This window comes from Adiantum capillus-veneris, chromosome 12, assembly GCF_014529385.1.
Source record: "Adiantum capillus-veneris isolate H3 chromosome 12, ASM1452938v2, whole genome shotgun sequence".
In the NCBI taxonomy this organism is placed as follows: domain Eukaryota; kingdom Viridiplantae; phylum Streptophyta; class Polypodiopsida; order Polypodiales; family Pteridaceae; genus Adiantum; species Adiantum capillus-veneris.
Window position 1 is genome coordinate 74,514,004 of NC_140942.1, and position 26,901 is coordinate 74,540,904.

Below are 26,901 nucleotides of genomic sequence, written 5' to 3' on the forward strand. Positions count from 1 at the left end.
CCCCCGTGCATTGTATATACGCCCATCACTCTAGGGCTATCTATCTTTCCATTGCACACTAAGTAACACACTCTCTATTGTGTGCCTTGAGCTTCCTTCGTCTTCTCCAAGCTGTGTGTGTTTCTCTGCAATCCTAATTCCAACAATTGGTATCAGAGCAGGTCACGTCCTCCCGGGCTTAGTCGCCAGCTGCTCCAGCACACGTCTGCTCACTTTCTCCGATTTTAGTGAGCTTTGGCAAGCGTTCGCAGGTCGACAAATATTTTGGGCTCATTTCGGCCTCCGTTTTCACTACAGGCAGAATTTTGGGCTCAGAATTTTGATTTGGGCTTATTTCGGCCTCCATTTCCACTACAGGCAGTACTGCACAGGCTATTTTGTCATTTTGTGCAGAATTTCTGTCAGTGCCATTTTCTGCATAACAGGTTCCTTATAGTCTTCTACGGTTTGTGATATATAGCACAGGTTGTTCCCGCTCCATTTCTCCTATTTTCGAGCAGTTTTCACATCAGGTGCAGCATTTACCATGGCTGACAACAACAACACAGATGTGTTCAAGATGTTTGCTGCTGAGGACAGGTTGGATGGGGACAACTACCCTATGTGGGCTTATATGATGCAACATGTTCTTGTGTCAAAAGGTGTCTGGAACATTGTGCAGGGCATTGATGTACGTCCTAGTTCTGAGGATGTAGGCGATGTTGAGGATGTTGCAGGTCTTGCTGCAAGGATTGCAGCTGTTAGAGTTGTTTTGCCTACGGCAGAACAAGCTCGTTGGGATGTTAAGGATGCGCAGGCTCATGCATTGATTGCGTTGTCTGTGAAGCGCACCATTGTTCCTCACATCCGTTCAGCAAAACCAGCAAAACAGGCTTGGGATATTTTAGCAGGTCTTTATGCAAGCCGCAATGAGGCTAAAATTGCTTTTCTGCGTAAAGAGTTGGAGTCGAAGATTATGCATGAGGAAGATGATATGGACACTTTCCTTGCTAGTGTCAAGGATATCAATGAGCAAGTTATTTCTGCAGGTGAAGTCATTTCAGACAGTTCCCTTGTGCAGACTGTTCTTGATGCGTTACCAGATTCCTACCAGACTTTTGCTAGTACTTGGAGACTGATGACCCAAGGAAATCCTGAAGTTGTCCAAGTTTGATGCATTATGCACATTGCTGTTGCAAGAGTCACTTTCCAGAAAAAACAGGACTAGGCAGCGTGCAGTTGAACAGGCTTTTATTGCTCCTCAAAGAAAGGGTGGTAACAGTAATGCAGCCACTTCTTATGGTTCTGCTGCGAGTGGCAAAAATTATGTTCCTAATGCTTCTGCTGGCAATTCGTCTGGAAATTCTGGTGATAAGGGCAAAAAGAAGATGCGTTGCCATTATTGTAAAGCCAATGATCACTTGATCAAGTCGTGTCCTAAGTTGAAGGCCAAAGAGGCTAAGAAGAAAGAGGGTGGTTCCACTGCAAATGCTAGTTCCACTACAAATGCAGCCATTGTTGAGTCTTCTGTGAAAGGAGACTGTAATGCTGATGTTGATGGAGAATGGGCTTTTAGCGCAGAGTGCACTTACAATCTTGTTGTCCATGATGCATGCTTGTCAGTTGCTGCAGATTCACATGTGTGGTATTTCGACAGTGGTGCTACAAAGCACATTACCTCACATCGTGAATTGTTTACCTCTCTCGAGTCTGTCCCTCATGGGAATTCAGTCACTTGTGCCAACAACGCCTCTTATCCGGTTAAGGGAGTTGGAAAGATCGTGCTCACTGCTGCTAATGGCAGTTCCTTCACACTTGTTGATGCACTGTATGTACCTGGGATCAAGAAGAATCTCTTGTCTGTATCCGCACTTGCTAGACTTGGACTTGTAGTCAAATTTGTGGATGACAGATGTACAGTTCATGATCTCAATTTTGGTGATGAAATTGTTGCATCTGGGCTTCTGTGCCATGGGCTGTATAAGCTCACTTTGTATGACAAGTGTGGACAAAATTTTGCAAATGCTGTTGCAGATTCAAGGGCTATTTCAGATGCAAAACTTTGGCATGCACGTTTTGGTCATCTGAATTTTGCCAGTTTGCTGCGTTTGCAGAAATCTGATATGGTTGCTTCTTTGCCGCCTCTTGAAGCACCTGTCAAACATGTTTGTGAAGGCTGTATTTTGGGTAAGATGCAGCGCTCTAAACTTCCAAAGGATGGTTCAGTTCGAGCCACATGCAGGTTACAGCTTGTGCATAGTGATGTTTGTGGGCCCATGCAAACTCCGTCCTTGGGCAATTACCTGTACTTCGTGACTTTCATTGATGATTACTCCAGGCATGCATGGGTATTTCCGCTTGAAGCGAAGTCCGAAGTTTTTATCTGCTTCAAACAATTTCTGGCTATGGCTGAAAATGTCTCGAAATGTACTATGGGCACCCTCCGTTCCGATCGAGGGGGGGAGTATATGTCTCATGAATTTAATGCATTTCTGGCTAGTTGTGGGATAAAACACCAATGTACAGTGCCTTATACACCTCAACAAAATGGTGTTGCTAAGAGGAAAAACAGGTCACTGACGGAAATGGCACTATGTATGGTCAAAAGTCAAGCTTTACCGCATTCTTTTTGGCTTGAGGCCATCATGTGTGCCACTTATGTACTTAACAGGTGTCCTACGAAAGCTTTGCACTCTATTACTCCATATGAAGCATGGCATGATAGAAAGCCTTCTATTGAGCACATGCGTCTTTTTGGCTGTTTGGCATATGCTTTGGTGCCACAAGTGCAGCGCAGAAAATTGGATGATAAGGCTGTCAAATGTATTTTTGTTGGTTATAGTGCTGAAAGCAAAGGTTACAGGTTGTATCATCCACAAACAAAACGTAGTCTGGTTTCTCGGGATGTAGTGTTTGTGGAAGATTCTGTTCAGCCCTTGCTATCATGTACTAGAGACAGTAATGTAAGCTCACAGGACATTTATGACACTTTGTTGCCTCTTTTCAGTGGTGGAAATACGAATGTAAGTTCCAATGAGGCAAATGTATAGCCTATGGGGGTTTCGGAAAATGTTTTAGATCAGCCTATTACTGATGCAGATGTACATGATGTACTTGATGAGGAAAGGGCTGCAAATGAGCAGGCTAGAGGTATGCCAAAATGGCTGGTGCACACTTTGTGTGACAGTAAATTGGATGCACCTTTGTCTAGTCGTACTCGTTCAGGCTCTCGCCATGCATCTTATGCATCAGATTGTTATGCTTTGGCTGTGTCTAGTTTACATGATGTTGAGGAGCCTCTGTCTTTTGATGAAGCACAGAATTCAGAAAATTAGATGGCTGCCATGCAATCAGAATATGATGCACTTATAGAAAATGACACATGGACTTTATGTGATTTGCCTCCTGGCAAAAAGGCCATTGGTACGAAGTGCGTTTACAAGTTGAAACGCAAGCCAGATGGTGAGATTGATCGCCATAAGGCTCGACTTGTTGCAAAGGGTTATGCACAGCAAAAAGGCATAGATTATGAAGAGACTTTTACTCCCACTTGTCGTATGACTACTGTGCGTTTTCTACGTGCATTGGCAGCTCATTTTGGTTGGGATGTACATCAATCAGACATTGTTACTGCTTTCTTGAATGGTGACATATTTGAGAAAGTTGATGTAACGCAGCCTCGCGGTTTTGTCATAAAAGGACAAGAGGACAAATTGTGCAAATGTAACAAGGCTTTGTATGGGTTGAAGCAATCTCCTCGTGCTTGGTATGAGAAAGCTGACACTCATTTGGTCAAACAAGGCTTTTGTAACAGTCCAACAGAAAGCACATTGTATGTAAAGCATGAGGGTGATGTATTTCTCATCGTGGTTCTTTATGTTGATGATTTGCTGATCACTGGACCAAATGAGAGACATATTGCTGAATTTAAGGCTGATTTGAATGCTACTTTCAAGATGAAAGATTTGGGGCTGTTGCATCATTACTTGGGTATACAGTTTAAGCAGTGTGATGGTGGTATTGCCTTGTGTCAGAAAAGTTACATAGAGACATTGCTATGTAAGTTTGGACTTGAGGATTGCAAACCTATTGCCACTCCCATGGAAACAGGTTTGAAGTTGAGTCTACATGATGCTGGCGATTCTGCTGATGTCACTCTTTACCAAACTGCTGTTGGCTGCCTCATTTATGTATGCAAACACGAGGCCGGATATTCAATTTGCAGTCTCACAGGTCAGCAGATTTATGCATAGCCCAGGGTCTAAGCATTGGCAGGCTGTCAAGAGGATTTTCTGCTACCTTAGTGGCACTTTACATCTTGGCTTTTTTTATCCCAAGAGGGGATCATTGCCGCCAGACTTACATGCTTTTTCGGACTCAGATTGGGCTGGTTGTTTTGACACGCGAGTGTCCACAAGTGGTTTTTGTTTCATGCTTGGCAGTTCATGTATATCATGGTTGAGCAAGAAGCAAGCTACTATGGCCACTTCGAGTTGTGAGGCTGAATACAGGGCAGTCTTCACAGCTACGGTTGAGTGTGTATGGCTCAGACGCCTTATGGCTGATTTGGGTGTTGGACAGGACATTGCCAACACTATCTACACTGACAATCAGAGCGCATTGGCAGTTGCGAGGATTCCAGTTTTTCATGCTCGCACAAAGCACATTGAGGTGCATTACCACTATGTCAGGGAGAGGCTCTCAGCAGGAGAGATCCGCTTGGCTTATGTGCCAACACAGGACAACCTTGCAGATCTTATCACAAAGGCATTGTCTCGTGAGAAGCTTGAAGCTTTCCGCAAAGCTTTGGGTTTACTCCCCTTTGTGGACTGATCCTGTCCTCATGGCATGGCACTTCCCTTTACTCATGTGCCAGCTCTCGTTCACCGCATCACTCCAAGGGGGATTTGTTACCATATACATGTGGTAGTGATGTGTGCGAACACACTAGGACCGCCGGGGCATTTTTTCCCTCTTTAGGAGGTTTTTTCCCCCGTGCATTGTATATACGCCCATCACTCTAGGGCTATCTATCTTTCCATTGCAGACTAAGTAACACACACTCTATTGTGTGCCTTGAGCTTCCTTCGTCTTCTCCAAGCTGTGTGTGTTTCTCTGCAACCCTAATTCCAACAGATATGAGCATGCATTGAAGCTTGGCTCTTGGTTAGATTTGCATCCACATGCCAAGAGTATGTCGATATACGCTTCTATCTCACAAGCTTGGAGTAGGTGATGAGCTCTCCATTAAAGCTTGGGAAGAGATAGTCTTCTTTACTTCTCACATAGACTGTGTGAGAGTGTGTGTGTGGTAATGCCTTGCAAAAATCAGCCCCCTCCCTCTCTTGGGCGAGCCCTCTTGCTATTTGCTCTTGCTATCTCCCCATTGGACCTCCCCAAGTCAAGCCAATGATTATTAAGCAGCATAAGTGATAGCCTTCTGACACGTGTCCCCCTTTCCCCTTTTGTGAGAGCTTTAGGTAATTTAATTATTCAACTAAACTCTCATTGGACCCGGTTGCCTCCTAGACAATAGGAATCAGGCAAGCCATTGGGCTGCTGAATGCTCATTGGACCCCTTGGGAGACTGTCCAATAGTCATCTAGGAGACTTAATTCTCATTGGTTCTTTTATTAAGTGTTTTCAAATTAATTAAACTAGATTTACTCTAGCCTAATTCTCATTGGTCCACCTCCAATGCCATCCAATAGGAATTGGGTACACCTTGTGGGCATCTGGCCTAGGGAGCTGACATGTGTCCCTCATTCCCTTTGTGTAAAGGGGGCTTGTGTGTGTGTGTGTGTGGCTTTCTCTCTCATCCCCTACATGCTAGGCTCGCCCCCTCCTATGTAGGGATACGCAAAGAATTTTTTGGACACACACCAAGCATCCAATTCCCCTATGGTTGACCTTTGGACACAACCTTTGAATTTTGGAACCTTAACATTTTGGAAGTCTTAATGGGCTGAACCTTAGGGTCTTTTTAGCCCATTGTTGCACATGGATCTTTTGCAGATGGCCCCCCCTTTGGATCCCTATTTTCCCTCCTTTGGATCCCTATTGTGTCCGGTCTGCTAGCTTAACCAATATTCTAGCTTTTTCTCCCCTGGCACTTCCCCATATTAAATGATCGGTTTAACATGACATTACCTCTCTCTTGAAATCATAGTCGTCCTCGACTATGGTGTAGAGAAGATAAAGCATATTCATGAGTCCTTTTCTTAGCGGGTAGAGGATCCCTATGTTACCCTACGACATCATTCCACAATGGATGACTAGTCCATTTGGCGCTTGAGAGCCTGAGGCTGCCGCAAGCATGTCTGCACATTAGTCCTATCAATCTTCCATAGTAGAGTGACAAGCTCTACTTGGTGTTTGGGAGACATCGTCTCCGCAAACCACATGTAAGCATGCATACTACTTCATTTTTGTGCACAATAAAGAAAAAGAGAGTCTTATAAGACAAAAAAGAACTTTGTTTATTTTTAACATTATGTACATTTGCTTACTCTTGGGAAGCATTGTAAGCATTGACAAGGTTTAGGTTATCCTTTAATTGTATGCCTTGCATCCATCTAGCATCTTCAAAAGGATAATTCTTAAACTTAATAAGATATCGTCGGATACTCTTACCGCCGCTTAGTACCATGTCTTCATGTCGGAGAATGGACTCGGGCTGCAGCACCTCCTCTTGGTCCTCGATCTCCGGTGGGTCTTCAATAGTTGGTTCTTGAGGTGGCTCTCCTTTGTAAGGCTTTAATAGGCTCACATGGAAAGCATTGTGTATGAGCCAATGATTGGGCAACTTGAGTTGATAGGCCATCTCATTGATTGGCCTAAGAATCTGGAAGGGACCATAGTACCTTTTTGCTAGCTTAGCATAGTACTTTTGGTGGCCCGTAGGATTCTTGCTCGTCGTGTGCCTTAATCGAGCCTTGGAAAACTTTAATAAGACCCAATCATTTTCTTTAAAGGCTTGGGCTCTTCTGTGCTTGTCAACAGCAGCCTTTTGCCTTTGCTGTGAGATAGAGATAGCATCCTTAATCTTCTGAAAAGATTCTTGTAGGTCTCGGCTATACTCATCTGCAGCGAAGATCTTCCCATGTACCTTAAGTAGCAAGGAACTTTTTGATCTCCCCTCTATTACCTCGCAAGGTGCTTTTCCCGTGGAAGTATGTACAGTGTTATTGTAAGCATACTCAAATAAGGGTAAGTACTTCTCCCATTGGGATCTTTGATCTACTTCCGAATGGTTAGGTTAGATATTTCACTTTGGCCATCCGTTTGTGGATGATAGGCCAAAGAGAAGTTTAGCCTTGTCCTTAAATTCTCAAAGAGACCCTTCCAGAAATTACTGGTCATTCTAGGATCTCTATCCGACACTATGGACATTGGCAAGCCATGGTACTTGAAAATTTGTGAAATGAAGAGGGTTGCCATTTGATGGGCTTTGATAGTCTTTTTGATGGCTATAAAATGAGCTTGTTTACTGAACCTGTCTACTATCGTCCATATTCCCGTATTCCCATGGATAGACTTAGGCAATCCAAAGATAAAATCCATGGATATGCTCTCCCATGGTGAATTAGGGATTGGTAAGGGTTGAAGCAATCCAAGTTGCTTCCCTCTATCAAATTTTGTCTTTTGGCATACCACACATTTAGAAACATACTCTTGTATGTTCACTTTCATGGTAGGCCAATAGAAATATGTTTCAATTCCCTTTAAGGTAGACTGAATCCCTCTATGCTCCGCATAAGGTGGAGCATGAGATTCATACATTACTTTCTCACATAGTGAGTTAGTAACACATAGTCTATTGCCATAGAGAAGATAACCATCTTGTAAAGTAAATGGTTCTTCTTTCTTCCCTAATGCAAGGGCTGAAATCACATCTCTAAAATCGGGATCAATAGCATACTCATCTATCATTGAAGATAGATCATTGTGAGTTGCTATGGAAACCGCATTCACTCTCGGCCGTCTTGAGAGTGCATCAGCTACTTGATTATGCTTGCCAACAATGTGAGCAATATGAAAATGAAATTGCGAAAGGAAATTTTCCCACCTCATTTGTTTGTCGGAGAGCTTGGTCTGCGTTATGAAGTACTTAAGACTTTGGTGATCCGTTCGCAGAATGAAAGGAGTCCCCAATAAATAGTGCTTCCATGAGTCTAAGGCATGTATAACTGCAAGGAGTTCCTTTTCATATATGCCTAAATCTTGCTCAACAGGGTCGAGCCTTCGACTCTCATAGCCTATGGCATGCCCTTCTTGGAGCAAAACAGCTCCAAGGCAATCACCACAAGCATCACATTGGACCTCAAATGGTTTTGAGAGATCCTGTAGTGTAAGCACAGGTTGAGAGATAAGCTTTTCGAAAGCATTGTTCTCCTTAGAAGACCATGTATACCTAACGCTTTTCTTTGTTAGGTCATGTAATGGTCCCGCAATTTGTGAGAACTTTTCTATGAAGCGTCCATAGTATGCACACATACCTATAAAGCTTCTTAGTTCATGAAGATTCCTTGGTTTAGGCCATCCTTTTATTACCTCTAACTTTGATGGATCCATTTGGATGCCATCTTGAGAGATAATGTGACCTAAATACTGAATCTCTTGCAAGAAAAAATCACTTTTTTCGATTAACATAAAGTTTATTCTCTCTTAAAACTTGAAATATTACCTGAAGGTGTTGCTTGTGTTCATCTAATGAATTAGAGTAGATGATAATATCATCAAAGAACACTCCAGTGAAGGTTCGATGAGGTCGGAACAGCTTCTCCATCAAGCGGTTGAATGTGGCTGGTGCATTGGTCAAGCCAAAAGGCATGACAATGTATTCGTAAAGACCAAATGTGGTGCGAAATGCGGTCTTTACAATGTCTTGATCAACTATCCTTATTTGATGATAGCCACATTTTAGGTCAATCCTACTGAAGTAGGTCGATCCTTGTAGCTTATCAAATAGGTCTTCTACCCGTGGAACGCGAAACCTATTTTTGATAGTGATCCTATTTAGTGCTCTATAGTCGACACACATACGATATGTGTCGTCTTTCTTTTGCACTAATAGCAGAGGTGAGCAAAATGGAGATGAGCTAGGCCTAACCATGCCCTTCTCAACTAACTCATGTACTTGCCGTATAATCTCCTCTTGTTGAGCTTGAGAAACTCTATAAGGAGGTTTGTTAGGCGGTGAACTTCCTGGAAGCAATTCAATTGCATGGTCATCATTACCTCGTTTAGGAGGTAGCTCACAAGGGATGTCGTCAATAAAAACATCTTGAAACCCCTTGAGAAAATTGGATAGCTCTAATTCCTTTTGGTTGCTTTTATTTTCTTTTGCTAAAGCATTAGGTTCATGTTGAGAATCTTTAACAAAAATCATGTACACGGAAATAGAGCTCTTTATTGACTTGTTGAAAGCTGGTGTATGTACAATGGAGATAGTGTTACCCATTTCCTTAGCATCTATATACATGTCTTTTTCCCTGAACTTAAAGGAGATTCTCCTTTCAGGAAATTTAACATTGGCAGCGAGGCGGTCAAACCATGGTGCCCCTAGGATTACATCCTCATGTTTGAGAGGAGAGATAAAAAAGTCTTCTTTGTCCACATAGCTTTGAACATGAAGCCTCAATTTCTCGATTAAGGGAGTGATTGAAGCTTCTTGCTCCTTGAAAGCACTATCTGCGGGTAGGACATATCCCATCTCGTAGGCTTGTATGCCTAGCTTGGTGGCCAACTCTATAGATATAAAATTGTGAGTAGAACCAGGGTCAAAGAGAATAAAAGCATCATGTTCTCTTACCTTTCCCCAAGCATGGCATAGAGGAGATCCTTTGTGGTGAGTTTGGTGAGTCTCCTCCTCTTGGATTTCAACCAAGGAAGCTCTAGGAGGATCTTGACGGTTGTTCTTTTGGGGACAAGTGTGGTACGCATGCCCTTGTTCGCCGCACTTGAAGCACCAGTTATCCTTGCGATAATGCTCAAGCTCTTCAGGAGAGAGTTTGTTCTTACCTTTGTAAACTCCCTTCTCTTTAGCTTTGTTGGAGTTGCCCTTAGGAGACTTTTGGACATTGTCCTTCCCCTTAGGCTCATTGGAACCCTTGTTTTCTGTGGGCTTATTACTTCTTTTAGCCCCCGTTTGGAAATTGATTCAAGGGGCCACCATAGTATGGTGTATTACTACCGATATGGTACGTGCATAGCTACATGGCGTAGCTTAGAGGACTCCGTGAAGCCCTCATCTCCAAACGCCGCATCGAACTGTTGGATAAAGGCCAAGACTTTGTCCGTAGCACCAAAGGTGTCATCATAGGTAAGGAAAGAGATGCTCTTCCCTCCCTCTTTGAATGTCTTCAACTTGGACGACCTCTTCCATACGGCATAGGATTTTCTATGGCCTCTTCTTTTTGATGGTTCAAAGGTTGCTCACTTTCTTCAGAAGGTGAAGAATTTGAAGAAGGTGGAGAAGAGGGTGACCTCTTTCTCGCCTTTTTCTTGTCTTGATCTTCGGCGTCTTCACCATCACTTTCATAAGAGGAAGAGGATGAAGAATATGGAGAAGAGGGTGTCCTCTTTCTCGCCTTTTTCTTCTCTTGATTTTTATCATCCCTCTTTGAATTATGATGTGGAGAAGAGTTCGATGGTCTTCTCCGCTTTGCTGGTGATGGAGAGCGTTTAGCCCGCCGTCTTCGTGGAGCCATCTCCGTCGAGGTGGCGGGAGACTCACTTCTTTCTCGTTCCTTCGGTGGAGGCTCTTGAGTTCTCCTTTGGGAAGGAGATGCATCATCAAGAAGTAAATTCTTGAGCCCTTCATATGGATTCTCTTCTTCTTCCCGAATCGGAGAGAGACCTCTTTTGGGAGTCTCACAAGGAGGCTTCCTAGGTGTTCTCTCGTCATGGTGATGAGCTTGGAGAATCCCGTGAGCACGGAGCTTCCGTTACACTTCACTTTGGAGAGATGGATTTCCTATGGCTTGTTGAAGCCTAGAAACAAGATAGTTAACAAGCATCGGAGCATCATTAGTAGCTTGCTCATTAGCAAAATCAAAGTTATCAACATTAATTTCACTCTCTTTACTATTGTCAGCCATTCTAACAACTTTAGGTGTAAACTTTTTAGGTGTACTTTGGCACTTCAAGCCCTAGTTACTACTCCTCTTTACCCCTTTAGAAAAAGCACTCAAGCTACTGTACCCGTGGCTCGAATACCATTAATTGCAAAGAATAGAAGAGAGGGTCTTTCAACACCAAAACAGCACCGGCTCCTGTCAAGCTTCTAATAGCTCAATAGTGGTGAAGCCGTAGGCAAGCCCCGTAGGACTCCACTATTAAGACCATAGCTCTTGACGGTGATGCCCCGTTAACTGCACGAAGGTAGGCGCACTGCAAGGATGAAAAATACCTATTCTACTTACTCACAGGCAATTAATAATACCAACTATTCATAGCTAGCTTGAGGACCTCCCTTCTTGAGCAAGAAAAGAGAAACCTTGTGCTCTGATACCAATGTAACATTTAATGGCCTAAAAACTTGTGTGTAGAGGAAATTAACATGAACATAGTGGGTATTTCATTAGAATAGATTCCTAATGAGAATTACAAGAGTGCTTGGGTGGAGAGAGCAACAAAAAGCATAACACCTAGTTAGATAGCATGAACAATACTTTCAAAAGAGAGAAAAATTAAGCTATTGACAACAGTTGAGGACCGGATTTGCATGGAGCCGGTCCCCCCTCCAAAAGGCTTTGTATTATGGTTTCTCCCATCAAGAGAGACATTGTACAATACAATTCTTTGTGTTCCTTAAAGACTAGCTAGTGCAATGAAGATGAAAGCTTCATGCACTAAGCAAAACACTTAGCAAACACAACTTAAATTATCCCAAGTCTCAGACCCAAGACTTCACACACCTTCGAAGATGGTGAGAGCTAGCAGAGTATGAGAGTAGATAGAGAGGAAGAAGGAGTATCTTACGAGAAAGATGTACATCTCCTCACATAATCACTCATATTAGCATAGCTTAGCTTAGTAATTAGCTTGGTAGAGGAGATGAGCATGCATTGAAGCTTGGCTCTTGGTTGGATTTGCATCCACATGCCAAGAGTATGTCGATGTAGGCTTATATCTCACAAGCTTGGAGTAGGCCGTAATGAGCTCTCCATTAAAGCTTGGGAAGAGATAGTCTTCTTTACTTCTCACATAGACTGTGTGAGTGTGTGTGTGTGTGTGGTAATACCTTGCAAAAATCAACCCCCTCCCTCTCTTGGGTGAGCCCTCTTGCTATTGGCTCTTGCTATCTCCCCATTGGACCTCCCCAAGTCAAGCCAATGATTATTAAGCAGCATAAGTGATAGCCTTTTGACATGTGTCCCCCTTTCCCCTTTTGTGAGAGCTTTAGGTAATTTAATTATTCAACTAAACTCTCATTGGACCCCTTTGCCTCCTGGCCAATAGGAATCAGGCAAGCCATTGGGCTGCTGAATGCTCATTGGACCCCTTGGGAGACTGTCCAATAGTCATCTAGGAGACTTAATTCTCATTGGTTCTTTTATTAAGTGTTTTCAAATTAATTAAACTAGATTTACTCTAGCCTAATTCTCATTGGTCCACCTCCAAGGCCATCCAATAGGAATTGGGTACACCTTGTGAGCATCTGACCTAGGGAGCTGACATGTGTCCCTCATTCCCTTTGTGTAAAGGGGGCTTGTGTGTGTGTGTGTGTGTGTGTGTGTGGCTTTCTCTCTCATCCCCTACATGCTAGGCTCGCCCCCTCCTATGTAGGGATATGCAAAGACGTTTTTGGACACACACCAAGCATCCAATTCCCCTATGGTTGACCTTTGGACACAACCTTTGAATTTTGGAACCTTAGCATTTTGGAAGTCTTAATGGGCTGAACCTTAGGGTCTTTTTAGCCCATTGTTGCACATGGATCTTTTGCAGATGGCCCCCCTTTGGATCCCTATTTTCCCCCCTTTGGATCCCTACTGTGTCCGATCTGCTAGCTTAAGCAATATTCTAGCTTTTTCTCCCCTGGCACTTTCCCATATTAAATGATCAGTTTAACATGAGAAAATCATTTAGGAGAATTAGATATTGATTATTATAACATGTAGTTGAGGGTGGAGATGGAGATTGAGGATCTACACCACTACACAATAGAGGGAAAAGGGCTATGGTGAGCTCTTGCGCGAGAGAGAGGGTGAGAGAGCTAGAGGAGCTCCAAATCTGTAGGCTGTGGCTTTCAGAGAGAGAAAAAGAAGCTAGTACTCAAGTATAACCCACTAAACTTGTTTGAGAGAGAGAGAGAGAGAGAGAGAGAGAGAGAGAGAGAGAGAGAGAGAGAAAGATCTGCAACACCTTCAACAGGCAGCGGGGGGAAGTGAAAAAAAATTCAAATCTACTAGGTGAGAGATGTACTAGGATCCACATGGGGGAATGTGGGACAATATTAGCAGCCAAAAGGCCACCTCCACGCAGTTAAGACTATATTCTTTCCCAACGTGAGTGGATCTAATGATTAGTATCTCCTTTTGGCCTATTTTCTTTCTTGTATAAAAAGAAATATGCATTTTCAGGCCTAGCCCATTAGCTTGGTCAACGTTTGATTAGCACTTTAACCATTTCACTAAACGTCCAAATAAAAGGGCCCAAGAAGACCCCAAACAAGTCCTAATGATTTGGTCGATACTCCAGATCTTAAGGGGTTGTGTGTGTGTGTGTGTGTGTTGGGCATGGTCTTTGTCCTATGCACCAGCTTATGTTGTGCATCTTCTCTTGTCAAGGCAAAGCCTATGTGCCATCTAGTCATGTGACTTCCATGTGAGCATGATGAGGTGCAGCCCCTCCTTTGTAGGGGCTAAGTTTGGGGGTACCTTGGAGCCTTGAACATACATGTTACATCCTTGACCTACCTACTAGATGTCTTGCTACTTCTACTTAAGTAGTTGTCTCTTGTTTACACTTCTTGAGAGTTCATTTCAATAATCAAGTTTAGTTTTATTTTGGTTATCCTCCGTGCTGCACTAATTAAGCCTCCCTAGACTAACCCCTATTATTGTCAACTCTCGCTAGGGACTCCACCTATACATGAGACATTGAAGGTTTGACTCTCCATCTACTTAGAATGGGATAAGTTCCTCTAAAGTGGTTGTCCTACTATGGCTAATCCTACATAAGAACTATGGATAGGAGCCACAACCAAAGGGCTAGAGTTTAAGGTGTCAATCGAACATAGAGGACATCTTGCACCTCTTAATTATGTTCTACAAAACCAATCATTGGATAACCTCCCCTTAAAGAGTAAATCCTTTGATTGCGTCTTATCATAAAAACACCTGGTTTGGGACCTTAATGGTCTCAATCATGAGATATAAGATTTGAAATGGAGTCTTTTTTCTATATATCCTTAAAATATTTAGCAAATTGTATGTATTTGACCATGTAATGTCAGATTTAGACTATGTTTGGTCATCCATCCAAAGCATTATCAGATAAAAAAGATTCAAGAAACGAATAGCAATTCTTTGGGACACTGCCTCCATTATAACATACTTTGCTTTACAATAGGTCTAAGCCATATAGGAAGCAGTGTTCACAGAAAACCGGTCTTTAGTGTATTTTTAAAAAAAGAAAATTGAAAATTCCGGGTTAGTTTTGAGGGACGCCTTGATGGAAACCGGCTAAATTTTGAGGATTTCAATGTAAAAACTAACAAAAACCGATTAAATTTCTTTAAAAATCGGTAGATTTTCGAAGCTCTCCTTTTTTCGATTCCATTGGTTCCTAAAAAAGTTTTTGGTAAACACTAATGGGAAGAATACATGGAGCCCTTGGAGAATGGGTCACAATTAGATGGAAGAGGATGCCAAGAGGAATTATGTCAAGAAGGAGGAGGCCATCATCAAACTACAAGGTGAGCTAGGGTGGTTTCTTATGTGTTTCTCACGATGCATTGGGTATGATTTTGGATAAAATGGATAGGGGAGCTATGACATGACCTAAGAACTTATATTTTCGTTTTTGCCACTTTGTGAACATGTAGAGTTGTGACGTTTTGAATCTTTCTATCTACTATAACCTCAACCAAAATTATGGCCAAAAGAAAAGAGAAGCGTTGTATTGAGTGTCCATCATTTCAAAGCTAGAATGCAGAAAGGTAAAAAAATAAAAGAACAAGCTTCAATTTGACAAGTAAGAAAAGTTAAAGAGAAAAGGGAAGGAGGGCCAGTTTAAAGGAGATGGTATCCACAAGCTAGCAAAGGTAGAAGAGTGGGCAAGGCTCATTTTTATGGGTGACCCCAACCATTCACTCAAGGGATAAATTTTAGCCTATCTTTCCTCAAGCTAGATCTAAGGCAGGTTCACATTGCACCCGCCTGACCTCTTTTCGCTAATGTGGACCCAATGAACACAGGCGCCCTTGATACACTCATTCACATTGCCCAATTTCCATCGTTGTGCATTCTAAAGTGGTATGCTCAGACAGGCCCAACTCTTTGTGTAGGTGTCCCGGCCTAACTAGCTTGATGGCTCAATGCAAAAACAACCAAACAACACCTTGATACTTGCAACAAAAAGTGCATAGGGTAATCTGCAACGTGTGAACCAATATCGTGGGCAGTCTCACCCTCTCTAGCTTTGCTTCTCTATGTGTGCAATCTGAATGGGACCTATGAGCTAAACTTAGAGGGGTTAAGAGAGCTACCAACATTTGTATGTCCTTCCAAAACTTGTTTCCAAACATTTGTATGTCCTTTAATCGTGTAGCACAAGAGGCACCAAGATGTTTAGAGCTTCCAAATGGGAAGTAGAGTGTCTTCTTGAAATCACGAGCTTTTTTCATAAGCTCCCCTACTAAATCTGTAACCTTGAAGGTGCCACATAAATAATGTATGCTTCAAGGAAAATCCTCGAAATGACCACATAATTTGAGTGTGGCTTCATGACTGTTGAGAGTGGCTCCATGGGGTTGTGAAAACTCTCATGCCACTCAAATGAAGGAACCATTATAGTAGCTCGATTGGCTAAAGCCCAGCGTGACGTCCGACTCTGCCCAATCTTAGCTGTGTGGAGCCTCAACTACGTGTGGTGACTTGATGGACCCAATTGGGGATGATGGACGAGGGAGCATAGTCATAACCCAATTTTTTCTTGTACTCACCATTCAGCTTGGCGTGGATGCACATACTGAGGTTGAGGGTTGGTAACGGGAGTGCTCCCCCTCAAGTCATATATGAGAGTATAGGCATGCATGCCTTGCACGGGGCACCATGCATCGCAACACAACGAGTGGATAAGAACCATGACATGCAAGCATGTCAATGGTGGTGCCGGCCAATCAGTGGATGGCGTGGTCCAACTGCCAACTTCGGCGGTTCATATCTCACAAAGGATCTGGGTGCTCAAGCAGTCGTGTATCTCACCTTGAAGAAGACGACGAAGGCTGTTTTTACAGCTCAAGAAGCTCTTCAACCCGCGATTGAGGCGATCATAGTTGATGGCTGACACTTTGGTGAAAGCTCACATATGTCAAGTAGAGCCAACACGCGTCCAAGCGGGACTACAGGGAGATGCATTCGAGGCATGAGATGCCTCCCCACTCAACATCACCCTATAAGACGCTTCCACACACTTTCGAGCATTCATTGCCTGGAACCTCCACGCTTATCTTTGTGATCTCATTTTATTTTTTTGTGATTTGATGCGAAGCATCAAATTAATTTTACAAAATTGTGCTCACACACCACACCTGCATGTCGTAGTGGTTGAACCATAGGAGACACGCTTAAAACCCGTGGCCTATACTAGGCAAGTGAATTTGTTTCTTTATTTGAATCATAGGAGACGCGGTTAAAACCCTTGGCCTATACTAGGCAAGTGAATTTGTTTCTTCACATGAAAGCTTTTTGAGTGGGGTGTCAAACAATGCTCGAAAAAAACCTAGGTTTAGTGTAACCCCGGGGACCTACAAATTTTTAGATCTACCTCTAAGTTTTACACTTGAAGGTGAGAAAACCTCCAAAAATTGAAAAAAATTAGTGTAAAAACCTTCAGATTTAGTCAATTTATCTCTATAGTTTATCTCTATTGTTTCTAACATGTAGGTTTGACAAGTTTTTGGAAAAAAGTATTTTTCGAGCACTGGTGCCAAATGAGGCAAGCATTTCAATTCCATAAAAGAAGGCAACAGACCATCCGCCTTGACTTGGATTTAAAGTTTAAACTCAGCAACTGGAGCCGTGGAGCCAAGTTGATTATAGAATACAAGAGCAGCTCGAAGCCTCGAACGAGCCTCGAGGGAATCGTGTCAGGCTCTCTCTCTCTCTCTCACGCGCGCGCGCGCTCTCTCTCTCTCTCACACACACACACACTCTCTCTCTCTCTCGCTCTCGGAGGGCCCGAGGGGTCGTCCGGCCATCTTGGCCTCTCTTTATCCGTTCTGACTCACGTTATGGAGGGAGCGAATTGCTCAACGTCGCCGCGTTCTACATTTACTGCCTGCATACATATGCATATATACGCCTACTCCTCTCGGTAGTTTTGACCTGCACAATCATACACGTCGAGAGCTCTATCTGCTAATGAGGACGATGATGATGATGGTGATGGGAGAGATATGCAGCAAGAATGTGAAGAAACCCTGCATTTCTTGCTGATTAATGTACTATCCTTCCCTCTACGCTTTGTGAGCATAGGAGCGATAAAGAAGGCTGCCATCCACTACTACCATTGGTAGATACAAAAGAAGCTTATGAACTCTTCAAGCTGCTGCCCAAGCAGCCCAATATGCATGCAAATAGGCAGAGTAGATAATAGTTTTGTGAGAGTTCTAGCTCATGAAGCTGCCCATGTCAGAGCTTAATTTGTTGTGTTAGAGCTCTCACATAATGCTTAGGCACCCACATGCATAGATTTAGAAGCAATGCAGTATGGTTATTATAGCTAAATCCGAAGCTTGGAGGCGATGCTGTAGTACAATTCTGGCTATATATCTGTCAAGTTAATAAGCTGTAATAGTTACAACGGCTTGCTGTCAGGTTGCGCTCTGCACGTTGCGTGTTTCTATTAGAGATAGAGAAGAAGAAGAAGAGAGGGATAATGAAGGTGGAGAAGAAGAAGCAAGTAACATGGAAGTTCGGCGGCCCCTTTGGAAATGCAGATCGGTGGGATGTGCTGCTCATGGTGATAGGCTCCCTTGGAGCTCTCGTTGCCGGCTCCTCTCTTCCCTTTGCTGCCTTCGTCTTCGGGCATGTCTTGGACTCCATGGCCTTCTGGCCTGATTCCCACTCTCAGCTCTTCCACATGTCTCAGGCAAGACCTTATCATCCTCTATCTCTGATACCAAATACATTACTTTTTTTTTTCTTAATTATTGGCCTTCTTGACAATCCTTTTCGATGAACGTTGCTTTTTCTGTTTTTCCCATCCTCAACTGCTAGCATTAAATACTGACAGGAGAGTATTGACATGGCAGGCTGCACTACATTCGCTGTATGTGGGACTGGTCGCAGCTGTAGGATACTTCTTCCGTAAGTTCTCTCCATTGACAAGTGCTCTACGGGTCTGTGTGTGCGCAAGAGAGAGAGAGAGAGAGAGAGAGAGAGAGAGAGAGAGAGAGAGAGAACATGGTGTGACATTATGTGTGTTTCCTAAGTATTATCATTTATTATGGTGCATTATGCATTATCTTGGTAATTTGTCTACAGCTGGGGCTGGGCAATTGTATGACATTTCAGGCTTCCTTTTATTTGGACATATGTGCTATGTATGTTGAGAGTAAGAGAACTTCTCTTGTTTGAGCATGCAGAGGTGTTCTGCTGGATGACTACAGGAGAGAGGCAAGCTGAGAGAATAAGATGCCTATATTTGCAAGCTCTCCTTCGGCAAGATATGACGTTCTTCGATCAAGAAGTCTCCACAGGGGCGATAGTTGAGGGCATGTCTGCAGACACTTTTGCAATAAAGCAAGCTACAGGCGAAAAGGTGTGTGATGGTAACTCTTTCCCCTGCCAAAGCCTTTTTTTTTTGCATGCATGAATGCTACGGAGACGATGCTAGACATAGATATGAAGAGGATTGCAAATCTAGTGATGCAAGTACCAGGTGTCTGATAAAAACCTGTCTCTCAAGGTAACGTAGAGCCATTCCCAATTCCTTGTCATCAAGACAAGCGGCAAACTCCATCGAAATGCCCTTGCTTCATGCTCTGTTTGAGTGTGCTCTATTTAGCACAAGATAAAGGACATAAGCTTGGACTTTTTGATGGTGTGCAGGTGGGGAAGCTAGTTCAAATTGCTGGAAGTGTTATCAGTGGATATGTGATTGCATTCACACAAGGATGGAAGCTGACTATGTTCGTGTCTGCTGTCATTCCTTTGATTTTAGCATCAGGCTATGTGATGAATCATAGCATCTCCAAGGCCTCTAAAAAGGTTCATGAGGCCAATGCCAATGCTGGTAAAATTGTGGAGCAAGTCATTAGTGCCATTAAAACTGTAAGTGAACTTTCCTCTACGTGCATGGACAAAGTGTTTGCTCCATCTAACGACGAGATCATGTCTTGTTGTGCAGGTGGCCCCCTTTTCTGGTGAGAGAAGAGCAGTGATGGCATACAAAATGGCGTTGCAGAAGGCAGATAGGGCAAGCTTTCGTGAGAGCTTGGCAGCTGGCTTGGGGATGGGGGGGATTCTCTTTTTCACCTTCAATGTTTATGCTGCAATGCTTTGGTTTGGAGCACAGCTTATTGTGCAGGGAAGTTACACAGGGGGCAAAGTGATTACCATCCTCTTCTCTATTATAATCGGAACAGGGTAGGTCAACCTCTTGGGAGACAAAAAATCCCATTAATAAAAAAATATTTCCAATAATTACCCAAAACATCAGTCTTACGCAAATTAAAAATACTATTTTGCAGGGCACTGGGTCAGTCAAGCCCTAGCTTAGCAGCATTGGCAGCTGGCTCCGTCGCAGCTCACAAAATGTCGAAGGTGATAAACAGAGTACCAATGATTGATGTTACTGAAGAAGGTGGTCAAAAATTGAGCTCCTTACAAGGCCATATACATTTCAAGAACATTAAGTTTGCATATCCCAGCAGACCAGGATATGAGGTCCTTAACAACTTCACTCTCGCCATCCCTGCATGTACTGTAGCAGCTTTGGTTGGAGAGAGTGGAAGTGGAAAATCTACAGTTGCTTGCTTACTTGAACGCTTCTATGATCCACTATCGGGTGAGATTCTTATAGATGATATTGACCTGAAAAATCTCAATCTCAGTTGGTTTCGCCGCCATGTTGGATTAGTTTCCCAAGACCCTATCTTACTGGGAGCTTCAATCAGAGAGAACATAGCTTATGGGCGAGAGGATGCTACGGAGGAGGAGCTTCATGCTGCAGCCAATCTTGCTAATGCATCCACATTTATTGCTAGTTTGCCCCAAGGTCTGAATACAATGGTTGGACAGGGGGGCTTGCAGCTTTCTGGTGGACAAAAACAACGGATTGCCATTGCACGGGCAGTGCTTAAGGACCCTCGGATTCTTATTCTAGACGAGGCAACAAGTTCCTTGGATGCAGAATCAGAGAATTTAGTGCATAAGGCACTTGAACAAATTCAGGTAGAGTATAACGTAGTAATCAGATCTAAGGGCTGAATCAGGATGTCTCATTCTTTGTTCGAATCTGTACATACTACTGACCATCTGATAACGGCTCTCGTTAAAAATATGCCTGGGCCTGCCCAAACATTATTCTGATAAGCATTGCTTGGTGCTAACTGTGAGATGTTCCTTATCACCGCAGGTAAACCGCACAACTCTCATCATTGCCCATCGCTTTACCACAGTGATCCAAGCTCACACTATTGCTGTCCTGCATCAGGGAAGGATTATAGAGCAAGGTAACCCTGTAGTTCTGTGTTATTGCTTATTGCAATAACTTGTGTGGTTGTGGCTTCCCTTCCAGTATGCGTGTGGTTATGACCTATTTTTCAATCTCTACAATAGCTACTGATGCTTTAACTTGTATGTGAAATGAGTAAAGAACCTTTCTCAACTTCCGACAACACAACACCTTTCTGCTAACACTTTGCTGTTGTGAAGGGTCTCACTCCGAATTGATGAGCAAGCCAGACGGAGCATTCTTCCAGCTAGTGAACGCACATAGGCTTCAGAATGACCAAGAGGAACGCCAGCGATTAAGCAGTATAGATGAAGCTGCCTGCCAGCTCGTTAATGAAACCTCCATACCTCCCTCGACAACATACCACCGAAGTCGTCATGCTAGACAGATTTCTGGTACCAGGTCAATGTCTTTTGGTAGTCTTGTCAGTATGGCCAGCATCCACGTGGAGGATCCTGAGCTTAGCTGGAATGCTTCCTCAGACCAATATCCACTCCGCTGCTCTCATTTTATCCGACTGGCCGCATTCAACAAGCCGGAGATTCCTGTTATCCTGCTTGGGTCTCTTGCAGCAGGACTTAATGGGGCAGTTATGCCTGTTGTGGGTCTCCTCTTTGCTAAAATTATTTATACATTTTATCAACCACTGGATGAGATTCGTGAGGGATGCCTCGTATGGATCCACCTATTCGTGGTTGTTGCTTGTGTGTCGATGCTACTAGTCCCCCTTCAAAACAGCTGTTTCTGTGTTGCTGGTGAAAAGCTGGTTCGCCGCATCCGTCTCCTTACCTTCCACAAGGTGCTGCACCAGAAAATGGCATGGTTTGACAATGGGGAAAACAACAGGTAACGCATCTTTTTCACCAGCACCAAAGTCTCGAGTTTCAGATAGCAACTGCAGAGCAAATCTTTGGAATAGTTTCTGGTACAGAAGTTTTGGTTGCATCACATATAGCAATATGTCATACAAAAGCACACGTAAACATACACACAGCTTCAAAATATTTTGGATGGTAAAAACAGAGTCATACTGTTGTAGCATGTGAAGCTCACAGAGCACTTTTGACTTAGCCATCTCACGGAGCACTTTTGACTTAGCCATTTAGCCGGACAACCAGGTTGGGAATAGCAGCGAGTGGAGCAACACATGATGAAGTTGTACTTTAGGGCACTGTTGACTTGCTGCTCGCTTCTCTTCGCACAGGATAGCGGATAGCTTCTTGAGGCACCTCGCTACACCTACACCGTGTCAGTGTTCCATAAGTCCCCACCTTACTTCCAATCAGAGTTGTGCTCCTGAGACCCACCTTGAAACTGTCAGGCCATTTGAGTCTGGAAAGCAGGACCTGCTCAACTAGTCCTGCTTACTCTTTTACTACTTTCTTACTCGGTAGACCCATAAAGCAGAAATCATCGTCACATGCAAACCCCCCTACAGCCCCAGCATCCTCTTGACAGAGCCCGAAAACCCATAATATGTCGCTTGCATAGCTAGAGTCTCAAGAGAGGTAATAGCCTACAGGTGTTTCTTTTTTTTAACCAACTGAACAATGGCCACAGAATGAGTGACCTGCTGTAATATACCTGATAAGAAACAATAACTTCTTAGAAATCAAAGGCCAAAAAATGAAACAGATAACTTCCACCTGTGCATACTGGGTTTAGAGCATTGAAACTCACCTCCACAAGGACAAAATACTCCAGTAGGGTCCACTGAGTTTAAGCGAATAATTATCTTAGCGCAGTGGTTGCTGGGTGATTAAATTTTGAATTATAGCTTACTGTATTTTCCCTTTTGCTTGCAGCGGTATTATCAGCTCTCGACTTCTTCGCGATGCATCTCATATGCGGAGCTTGGTGGGAGATGCAATGGCTTTGATTGTACAAAATCTGAGCACAATTGTTGTGGGCCTGTTTATAGCCATGTCCACTTGCTGGCAACTAGCCCTTCTTTTCATTGGCTTGCTTCCTTTCTATGGCTTGGATGGGATCATGCAAATCAAGCTTGGAGAAACCTTTGATATTCAAGCAAAGGTGCACACAGCTAAGCTCAATTGCGTTTGTAAAGACCAATCCTTTATGTCTGCATTAAGTTCAGTCCAGCTTTGATTTGTGCCAGTGTATATGTGGATGTGTGTGTGCATGCATGCATGCGTGGGGCCCCTGTGGACATACAATTTCTAACATTTCCACTCTGGAATGTAATGAAATAGGCCATGTATGATGAATCAAGCCAAATTGCACATGAAGCACTCAGTAGCATCAGGACGGTGGCATCCTTTTGTGCAGAGAAGAAAGTCTTCAGTATCTACCAAAACAAAAGTATCAACTGTGTGAAGGCTGGCGTTCACAGAGCTTTGATTGGAGGACTTGGATTAGGGGTGTCCTACGTCATAATGTATGGATCTTTGGGGCTGAGTTTCTGGGTTGGAGGCCGTCTTGTCTTCTCTAGAAAGGTCACATTCGACGGCTTTATCAAGGTAAAAACTTACAATGACAAGCACTTGCATAAAAAGAAACTTAAAAGTGTTGTAGGTAGTTGCGGGTGTGTATCAAATGAATTGCAAATTTCTTTCTTACTAATAGTAAATAGAAATTGAGGAACACAGTATAACCTTTTGGATGGTGTTTTGTATTTTGGTGGTGGGTTTTTAACTATTTGTTGTAATATGATGTGACATTGTGATCTGGTAGTATTTTGAACGTCTTCCCCAGGATGTCTTAACACACAAGATAATGATATACCCCTGAAGTAATGAACTCATAAATGCACGTTTGCTGCAGACCTTTCTGGCCATTGAGCTAAGCGCATTCGCCGTATCTCTCTCTGTGGCAGTTGCCCCTGACATTGCCAGTGTGAAACCAGCTGTTGCCTCCATTCTTTCTATGCTTGATCTCAAATGCGAAGACCTATCCTGTGGGACCAAGCTGAAGAGGTTGAAAGGAGAAGTGAAGTTTCAAAATGTTTATTTTTCGTATCCATCAAGGCCAGATGCTCAAATATTTCATGATTTAAGCTTCACTCTACAAGCTGGCAAAGTAAGCGATGTTTTGTCTTATTCTCCTTTTATCTAAAGATATTCTGACAATGACCATAATACAGCCGTAACAAAATTTATGACTCTACATGCCTGATTGGGAATAGAAATTGAATGCTTACTTGAAAGTAAATATAGTGTAAATAACTAAAGGATTGTGTAAATCAAAATGACATCAACTGGGCCACAGAGAAACTGTGACTTTCACTTTGCTGAATGACTGACCTCATAGATGTATGGTAACCCAAATAGGAAAGCTCCAAACCTGAGACCACATAGACCAGATGCAGCAAGCCAAAGGGCAAAACAGAAATCCATGTCTGCAATCTTCCAAAACTGCAATAACGAGGAAACATGAACCGTTGGACATGTTTCCTTTACAATGGCCAGAGACCACTCAACAAGACCTGCCAAACAAAAAAGTTGCTCACCAAGTAGAATTTCCAGAGCTATACACATGTTTATGTTAGCTTCCGAAGTTAAGTCGGTCAAGGAACTTGAGAACAATATGATCAAGAACTCTCTTTGCAGGATTTGGTTAATAAACTGACAAACTTTATGCTGATGTGTGAGCAGAGTCTTGCAATTGTGGGAGAGAGTGGAGGAGGAAAGTCCACAGTCATCTCCCTGGTACAGAGGTTTTATGATCCACAAGATGGGTGCATTCTACTTGATAAAGTAAACATCAAAGACCTGCAGATGAGGTGGTTACGGAGGCAGATGGGGCTGGTGAGTCAGGAGCCCCTCTTGTTCAATGACACAATTCGTGCGAACATTAAGTATGGGCTAGAAGGGGATGCTGAGGTTTCTGAAGAAGAAATGCAAAAGGCTGCAGAAATTGCCAATGCACACAAATTTATATCCAGCCTTCCCTTAGGCTATGATAGCATGGTTGGGGAGAAGGGGGTGCAACTCTCCGGTGGGCAGAAGCAGAGGATTGCCATAGCAAGGGCTATGGTGAGGGACCCCAAGATATTGTTGCTTGATGAAGCTACCAGTGCTTTGGATACTGAGGCTGAGCTTCATGTACAAAAAGCGCTGGAAAAGGCTGTCGATGGAAGGTCTACTCTTGTGGTTGCACACAGACTTGGAACCATTCGCAATGCCAATCAAATTGTGGTCCTAAAGAATGGCTGCATTGCTGAGTATGGCAGCCACGAGGAGCTTGTAGTGCGTAAAAATGGCCTCTATGCAGCCCTTGTGAGGATTTCCTCTACAAGTGAAATGATAGCCAAGTAGTGTGCCAACTGCACAGTAGCACAACCCTGTAAAGAAATGTTTGTATCAACCTGAGCGAACCCACTGACATCCCCACAACCAGGGGGACCCCACTCAATCATTCTTTATCCTACTATTCTTGTACAACTCAATGAAGCTCTGACTTGGTATGCCATAGATTTACCAAATTGCACATCGCCACAATGTCTTTTGCAGCTTGAGCGCACTCCGACAGCAGGTTGCTCATAGAGAGGGTCAAGAATGTAACTTGGCCTCAACCTTGACGCTGCTGAGACGCATGTACCATTCTTCAGCAAGTGGATACATTGTACAAACTTGATCTTCAATAGTTCTATAATGGTATGTGGCTCTTTCACCATCCTCAAGAGTAACATCCTCAAATATGTCAGCCCCATCAGGACCGAAGGGGTGGCACCTTCTCCCATGTAGCACTAGGGATAGTGATCTCTAATTCAGTGTTGATGTATACTCTGCAAACACTATATATTCCCTAGGTATCATCAAATTATAAGAGTAACTTCAGTGTCCTCGTTCACAACCTGGTTTTTGTAAGTTGTCATGTGTATAGCAATAAATACCACTGCTTCCTTGTCTCCACGCATAACATGTGTGTATGTATGCAGGCAGTTGACTTGAAGCATTGTATCACGGCAAGCACTAGTGTCTCTAGCCCTGAGCTAAATTACAAAAATGATAGGGTAATTTAAATTCCTATCTCAATCAGAGTTGTCATTACTGAGTGCACAAGAGTGCGATTTCTTCTTGCCAGAGGCTTTTACTACTCCGCTGTGATCTGCCACCATGCTTGTGACTACCAGCTACCTGCGCATCTTCGGTATTCTTTGGACTCGAACACCACTCCACCAACAATATGGTTCAGTGAAACATCAGTTCATATCATTCCACAGTTGAAAGTGGAGATGACGAAAGTACTGATGCAGGCAATAATTTTCGCCCATTAGTAGGCAGAAACCACTTAGCAAGGTGCTGTGACACTACCTACAGGAATGAAAAAATTTACTAACAAGGTTTCCGATTTTACCTCGTATCAGAGACGGAATCTGCTGCGCCATCTATCTTCCTCCGGAACACCGAGAGAACTCATCGGCTTCCGTGCATTCTACTGGCACAATTCGATCTCTGAGATGATGGCCATGGCAAGACATCCACGGATTCCACGGTCCACCAGGCTGCCAGAGAAGAGGGAACTCGGAAGAGTCGAGAGAGAGAGAGAGACAGAGAGACACCTTTACACTAACCCCTCTAAAAGCAGGCACGTGTTACAGCCAAATTTCTTTTTTGAGCTGCCATCCCCCTCCACACTATCTGGCACGGGCGTCTTCAAATGCGATCTTTGGTTGTAAATTCGGGACATTTGGTAAATTCGGGGAGAAAAGTAAATTCGGGAAGGCTTCTACATTCGGGGCAATCCCGACACCTATATCTTGAACACGCGACCACCCCACTGCGAACCATATGCACTAACCACTACGCTCGTATGCGTTCGTTGAAATATAGGGGATTCGAGTATGTCATATTGTAAATGTCGACCGATTAGTAAATTCGGGGCAAATTTGTAAATTCAGCAAGACTAGTAAATTTGGGGCAACCGTCGAATCTGACGGTCCACAATTGGCACGCCCCCCGTTTTTCTCCTCCACCATTGACCCCATTTGAGCACGCCCGTGTGATACAGTGATGAGGGTCCGTCCCGCCGAGCTCTTCGAAGTTG

The 26,901-nt window shown here is 43.4% G+C and overlaps 1 protein-coding gene and 1 long non-coding RNA gene across 4 annotated transcripts; one reads left to right on the forward strand and one right to left on the reverse strand.

Annotated features, from left to right (window-relative positions):
- The first annotated feature begins 18,010 nt into the window (after positions 1-18,010).
- Positions 18,011-25,169, forward strand: LOC147445960 (ABC transporter B family member 3-like). Its single transcript, XM_086525287.1, has 12 exons — positions 18,011-18,303; positions 18,467-18,521; positions 18,800-18,975; positions 19,266-19,487; positions 19,564-19,802; positions 19,907-20,609; positions 20,794-20,890; positions 21,093-21,738; positions 22,698-22,926; positions 23,106-23,372; positions 23,677-23,931; positions 24,507-25,169. The coding sequence occupies exons 1-12, from the start codon at positions 18,091-18,093 to the stop codon at positions 25,167-25,169; spliced, it is 3,765 nt and encodes a 1,254-aa protein (XP_086381413.1). The 5' UTR covers positions 18,011-18,090.
- Positions 22,840-26,414, reverse strand: LOC147445961 (uncharacterized). 3 transcript variants are annotated; one of them, XR_015189831.1, is made up of 3 exons: positions 26,212-26,414; positions 24,156-24,337; positions 22,840-22,975 (listed from the first exon to the last, which is right to left on the reverse strand). It is a non-coding gene; the product is annotated as an uncharacterized LOC147445961 (long non-coding RNA). The 3 variants fall into 3 exon arrangements; XR_015189830.1 differs by lacking the exon at positions 22,840-22,975 and having other exon boundaries at positions 23,943-24,337; XR_015189832.1 differs by lacking the exons at positions 22,840-22,975; positions 24,156-24,337 and adding an exon at positions 25,963-26,101.
- Positions 26,415-26,901: the final 487 nt, after the last annotated feature.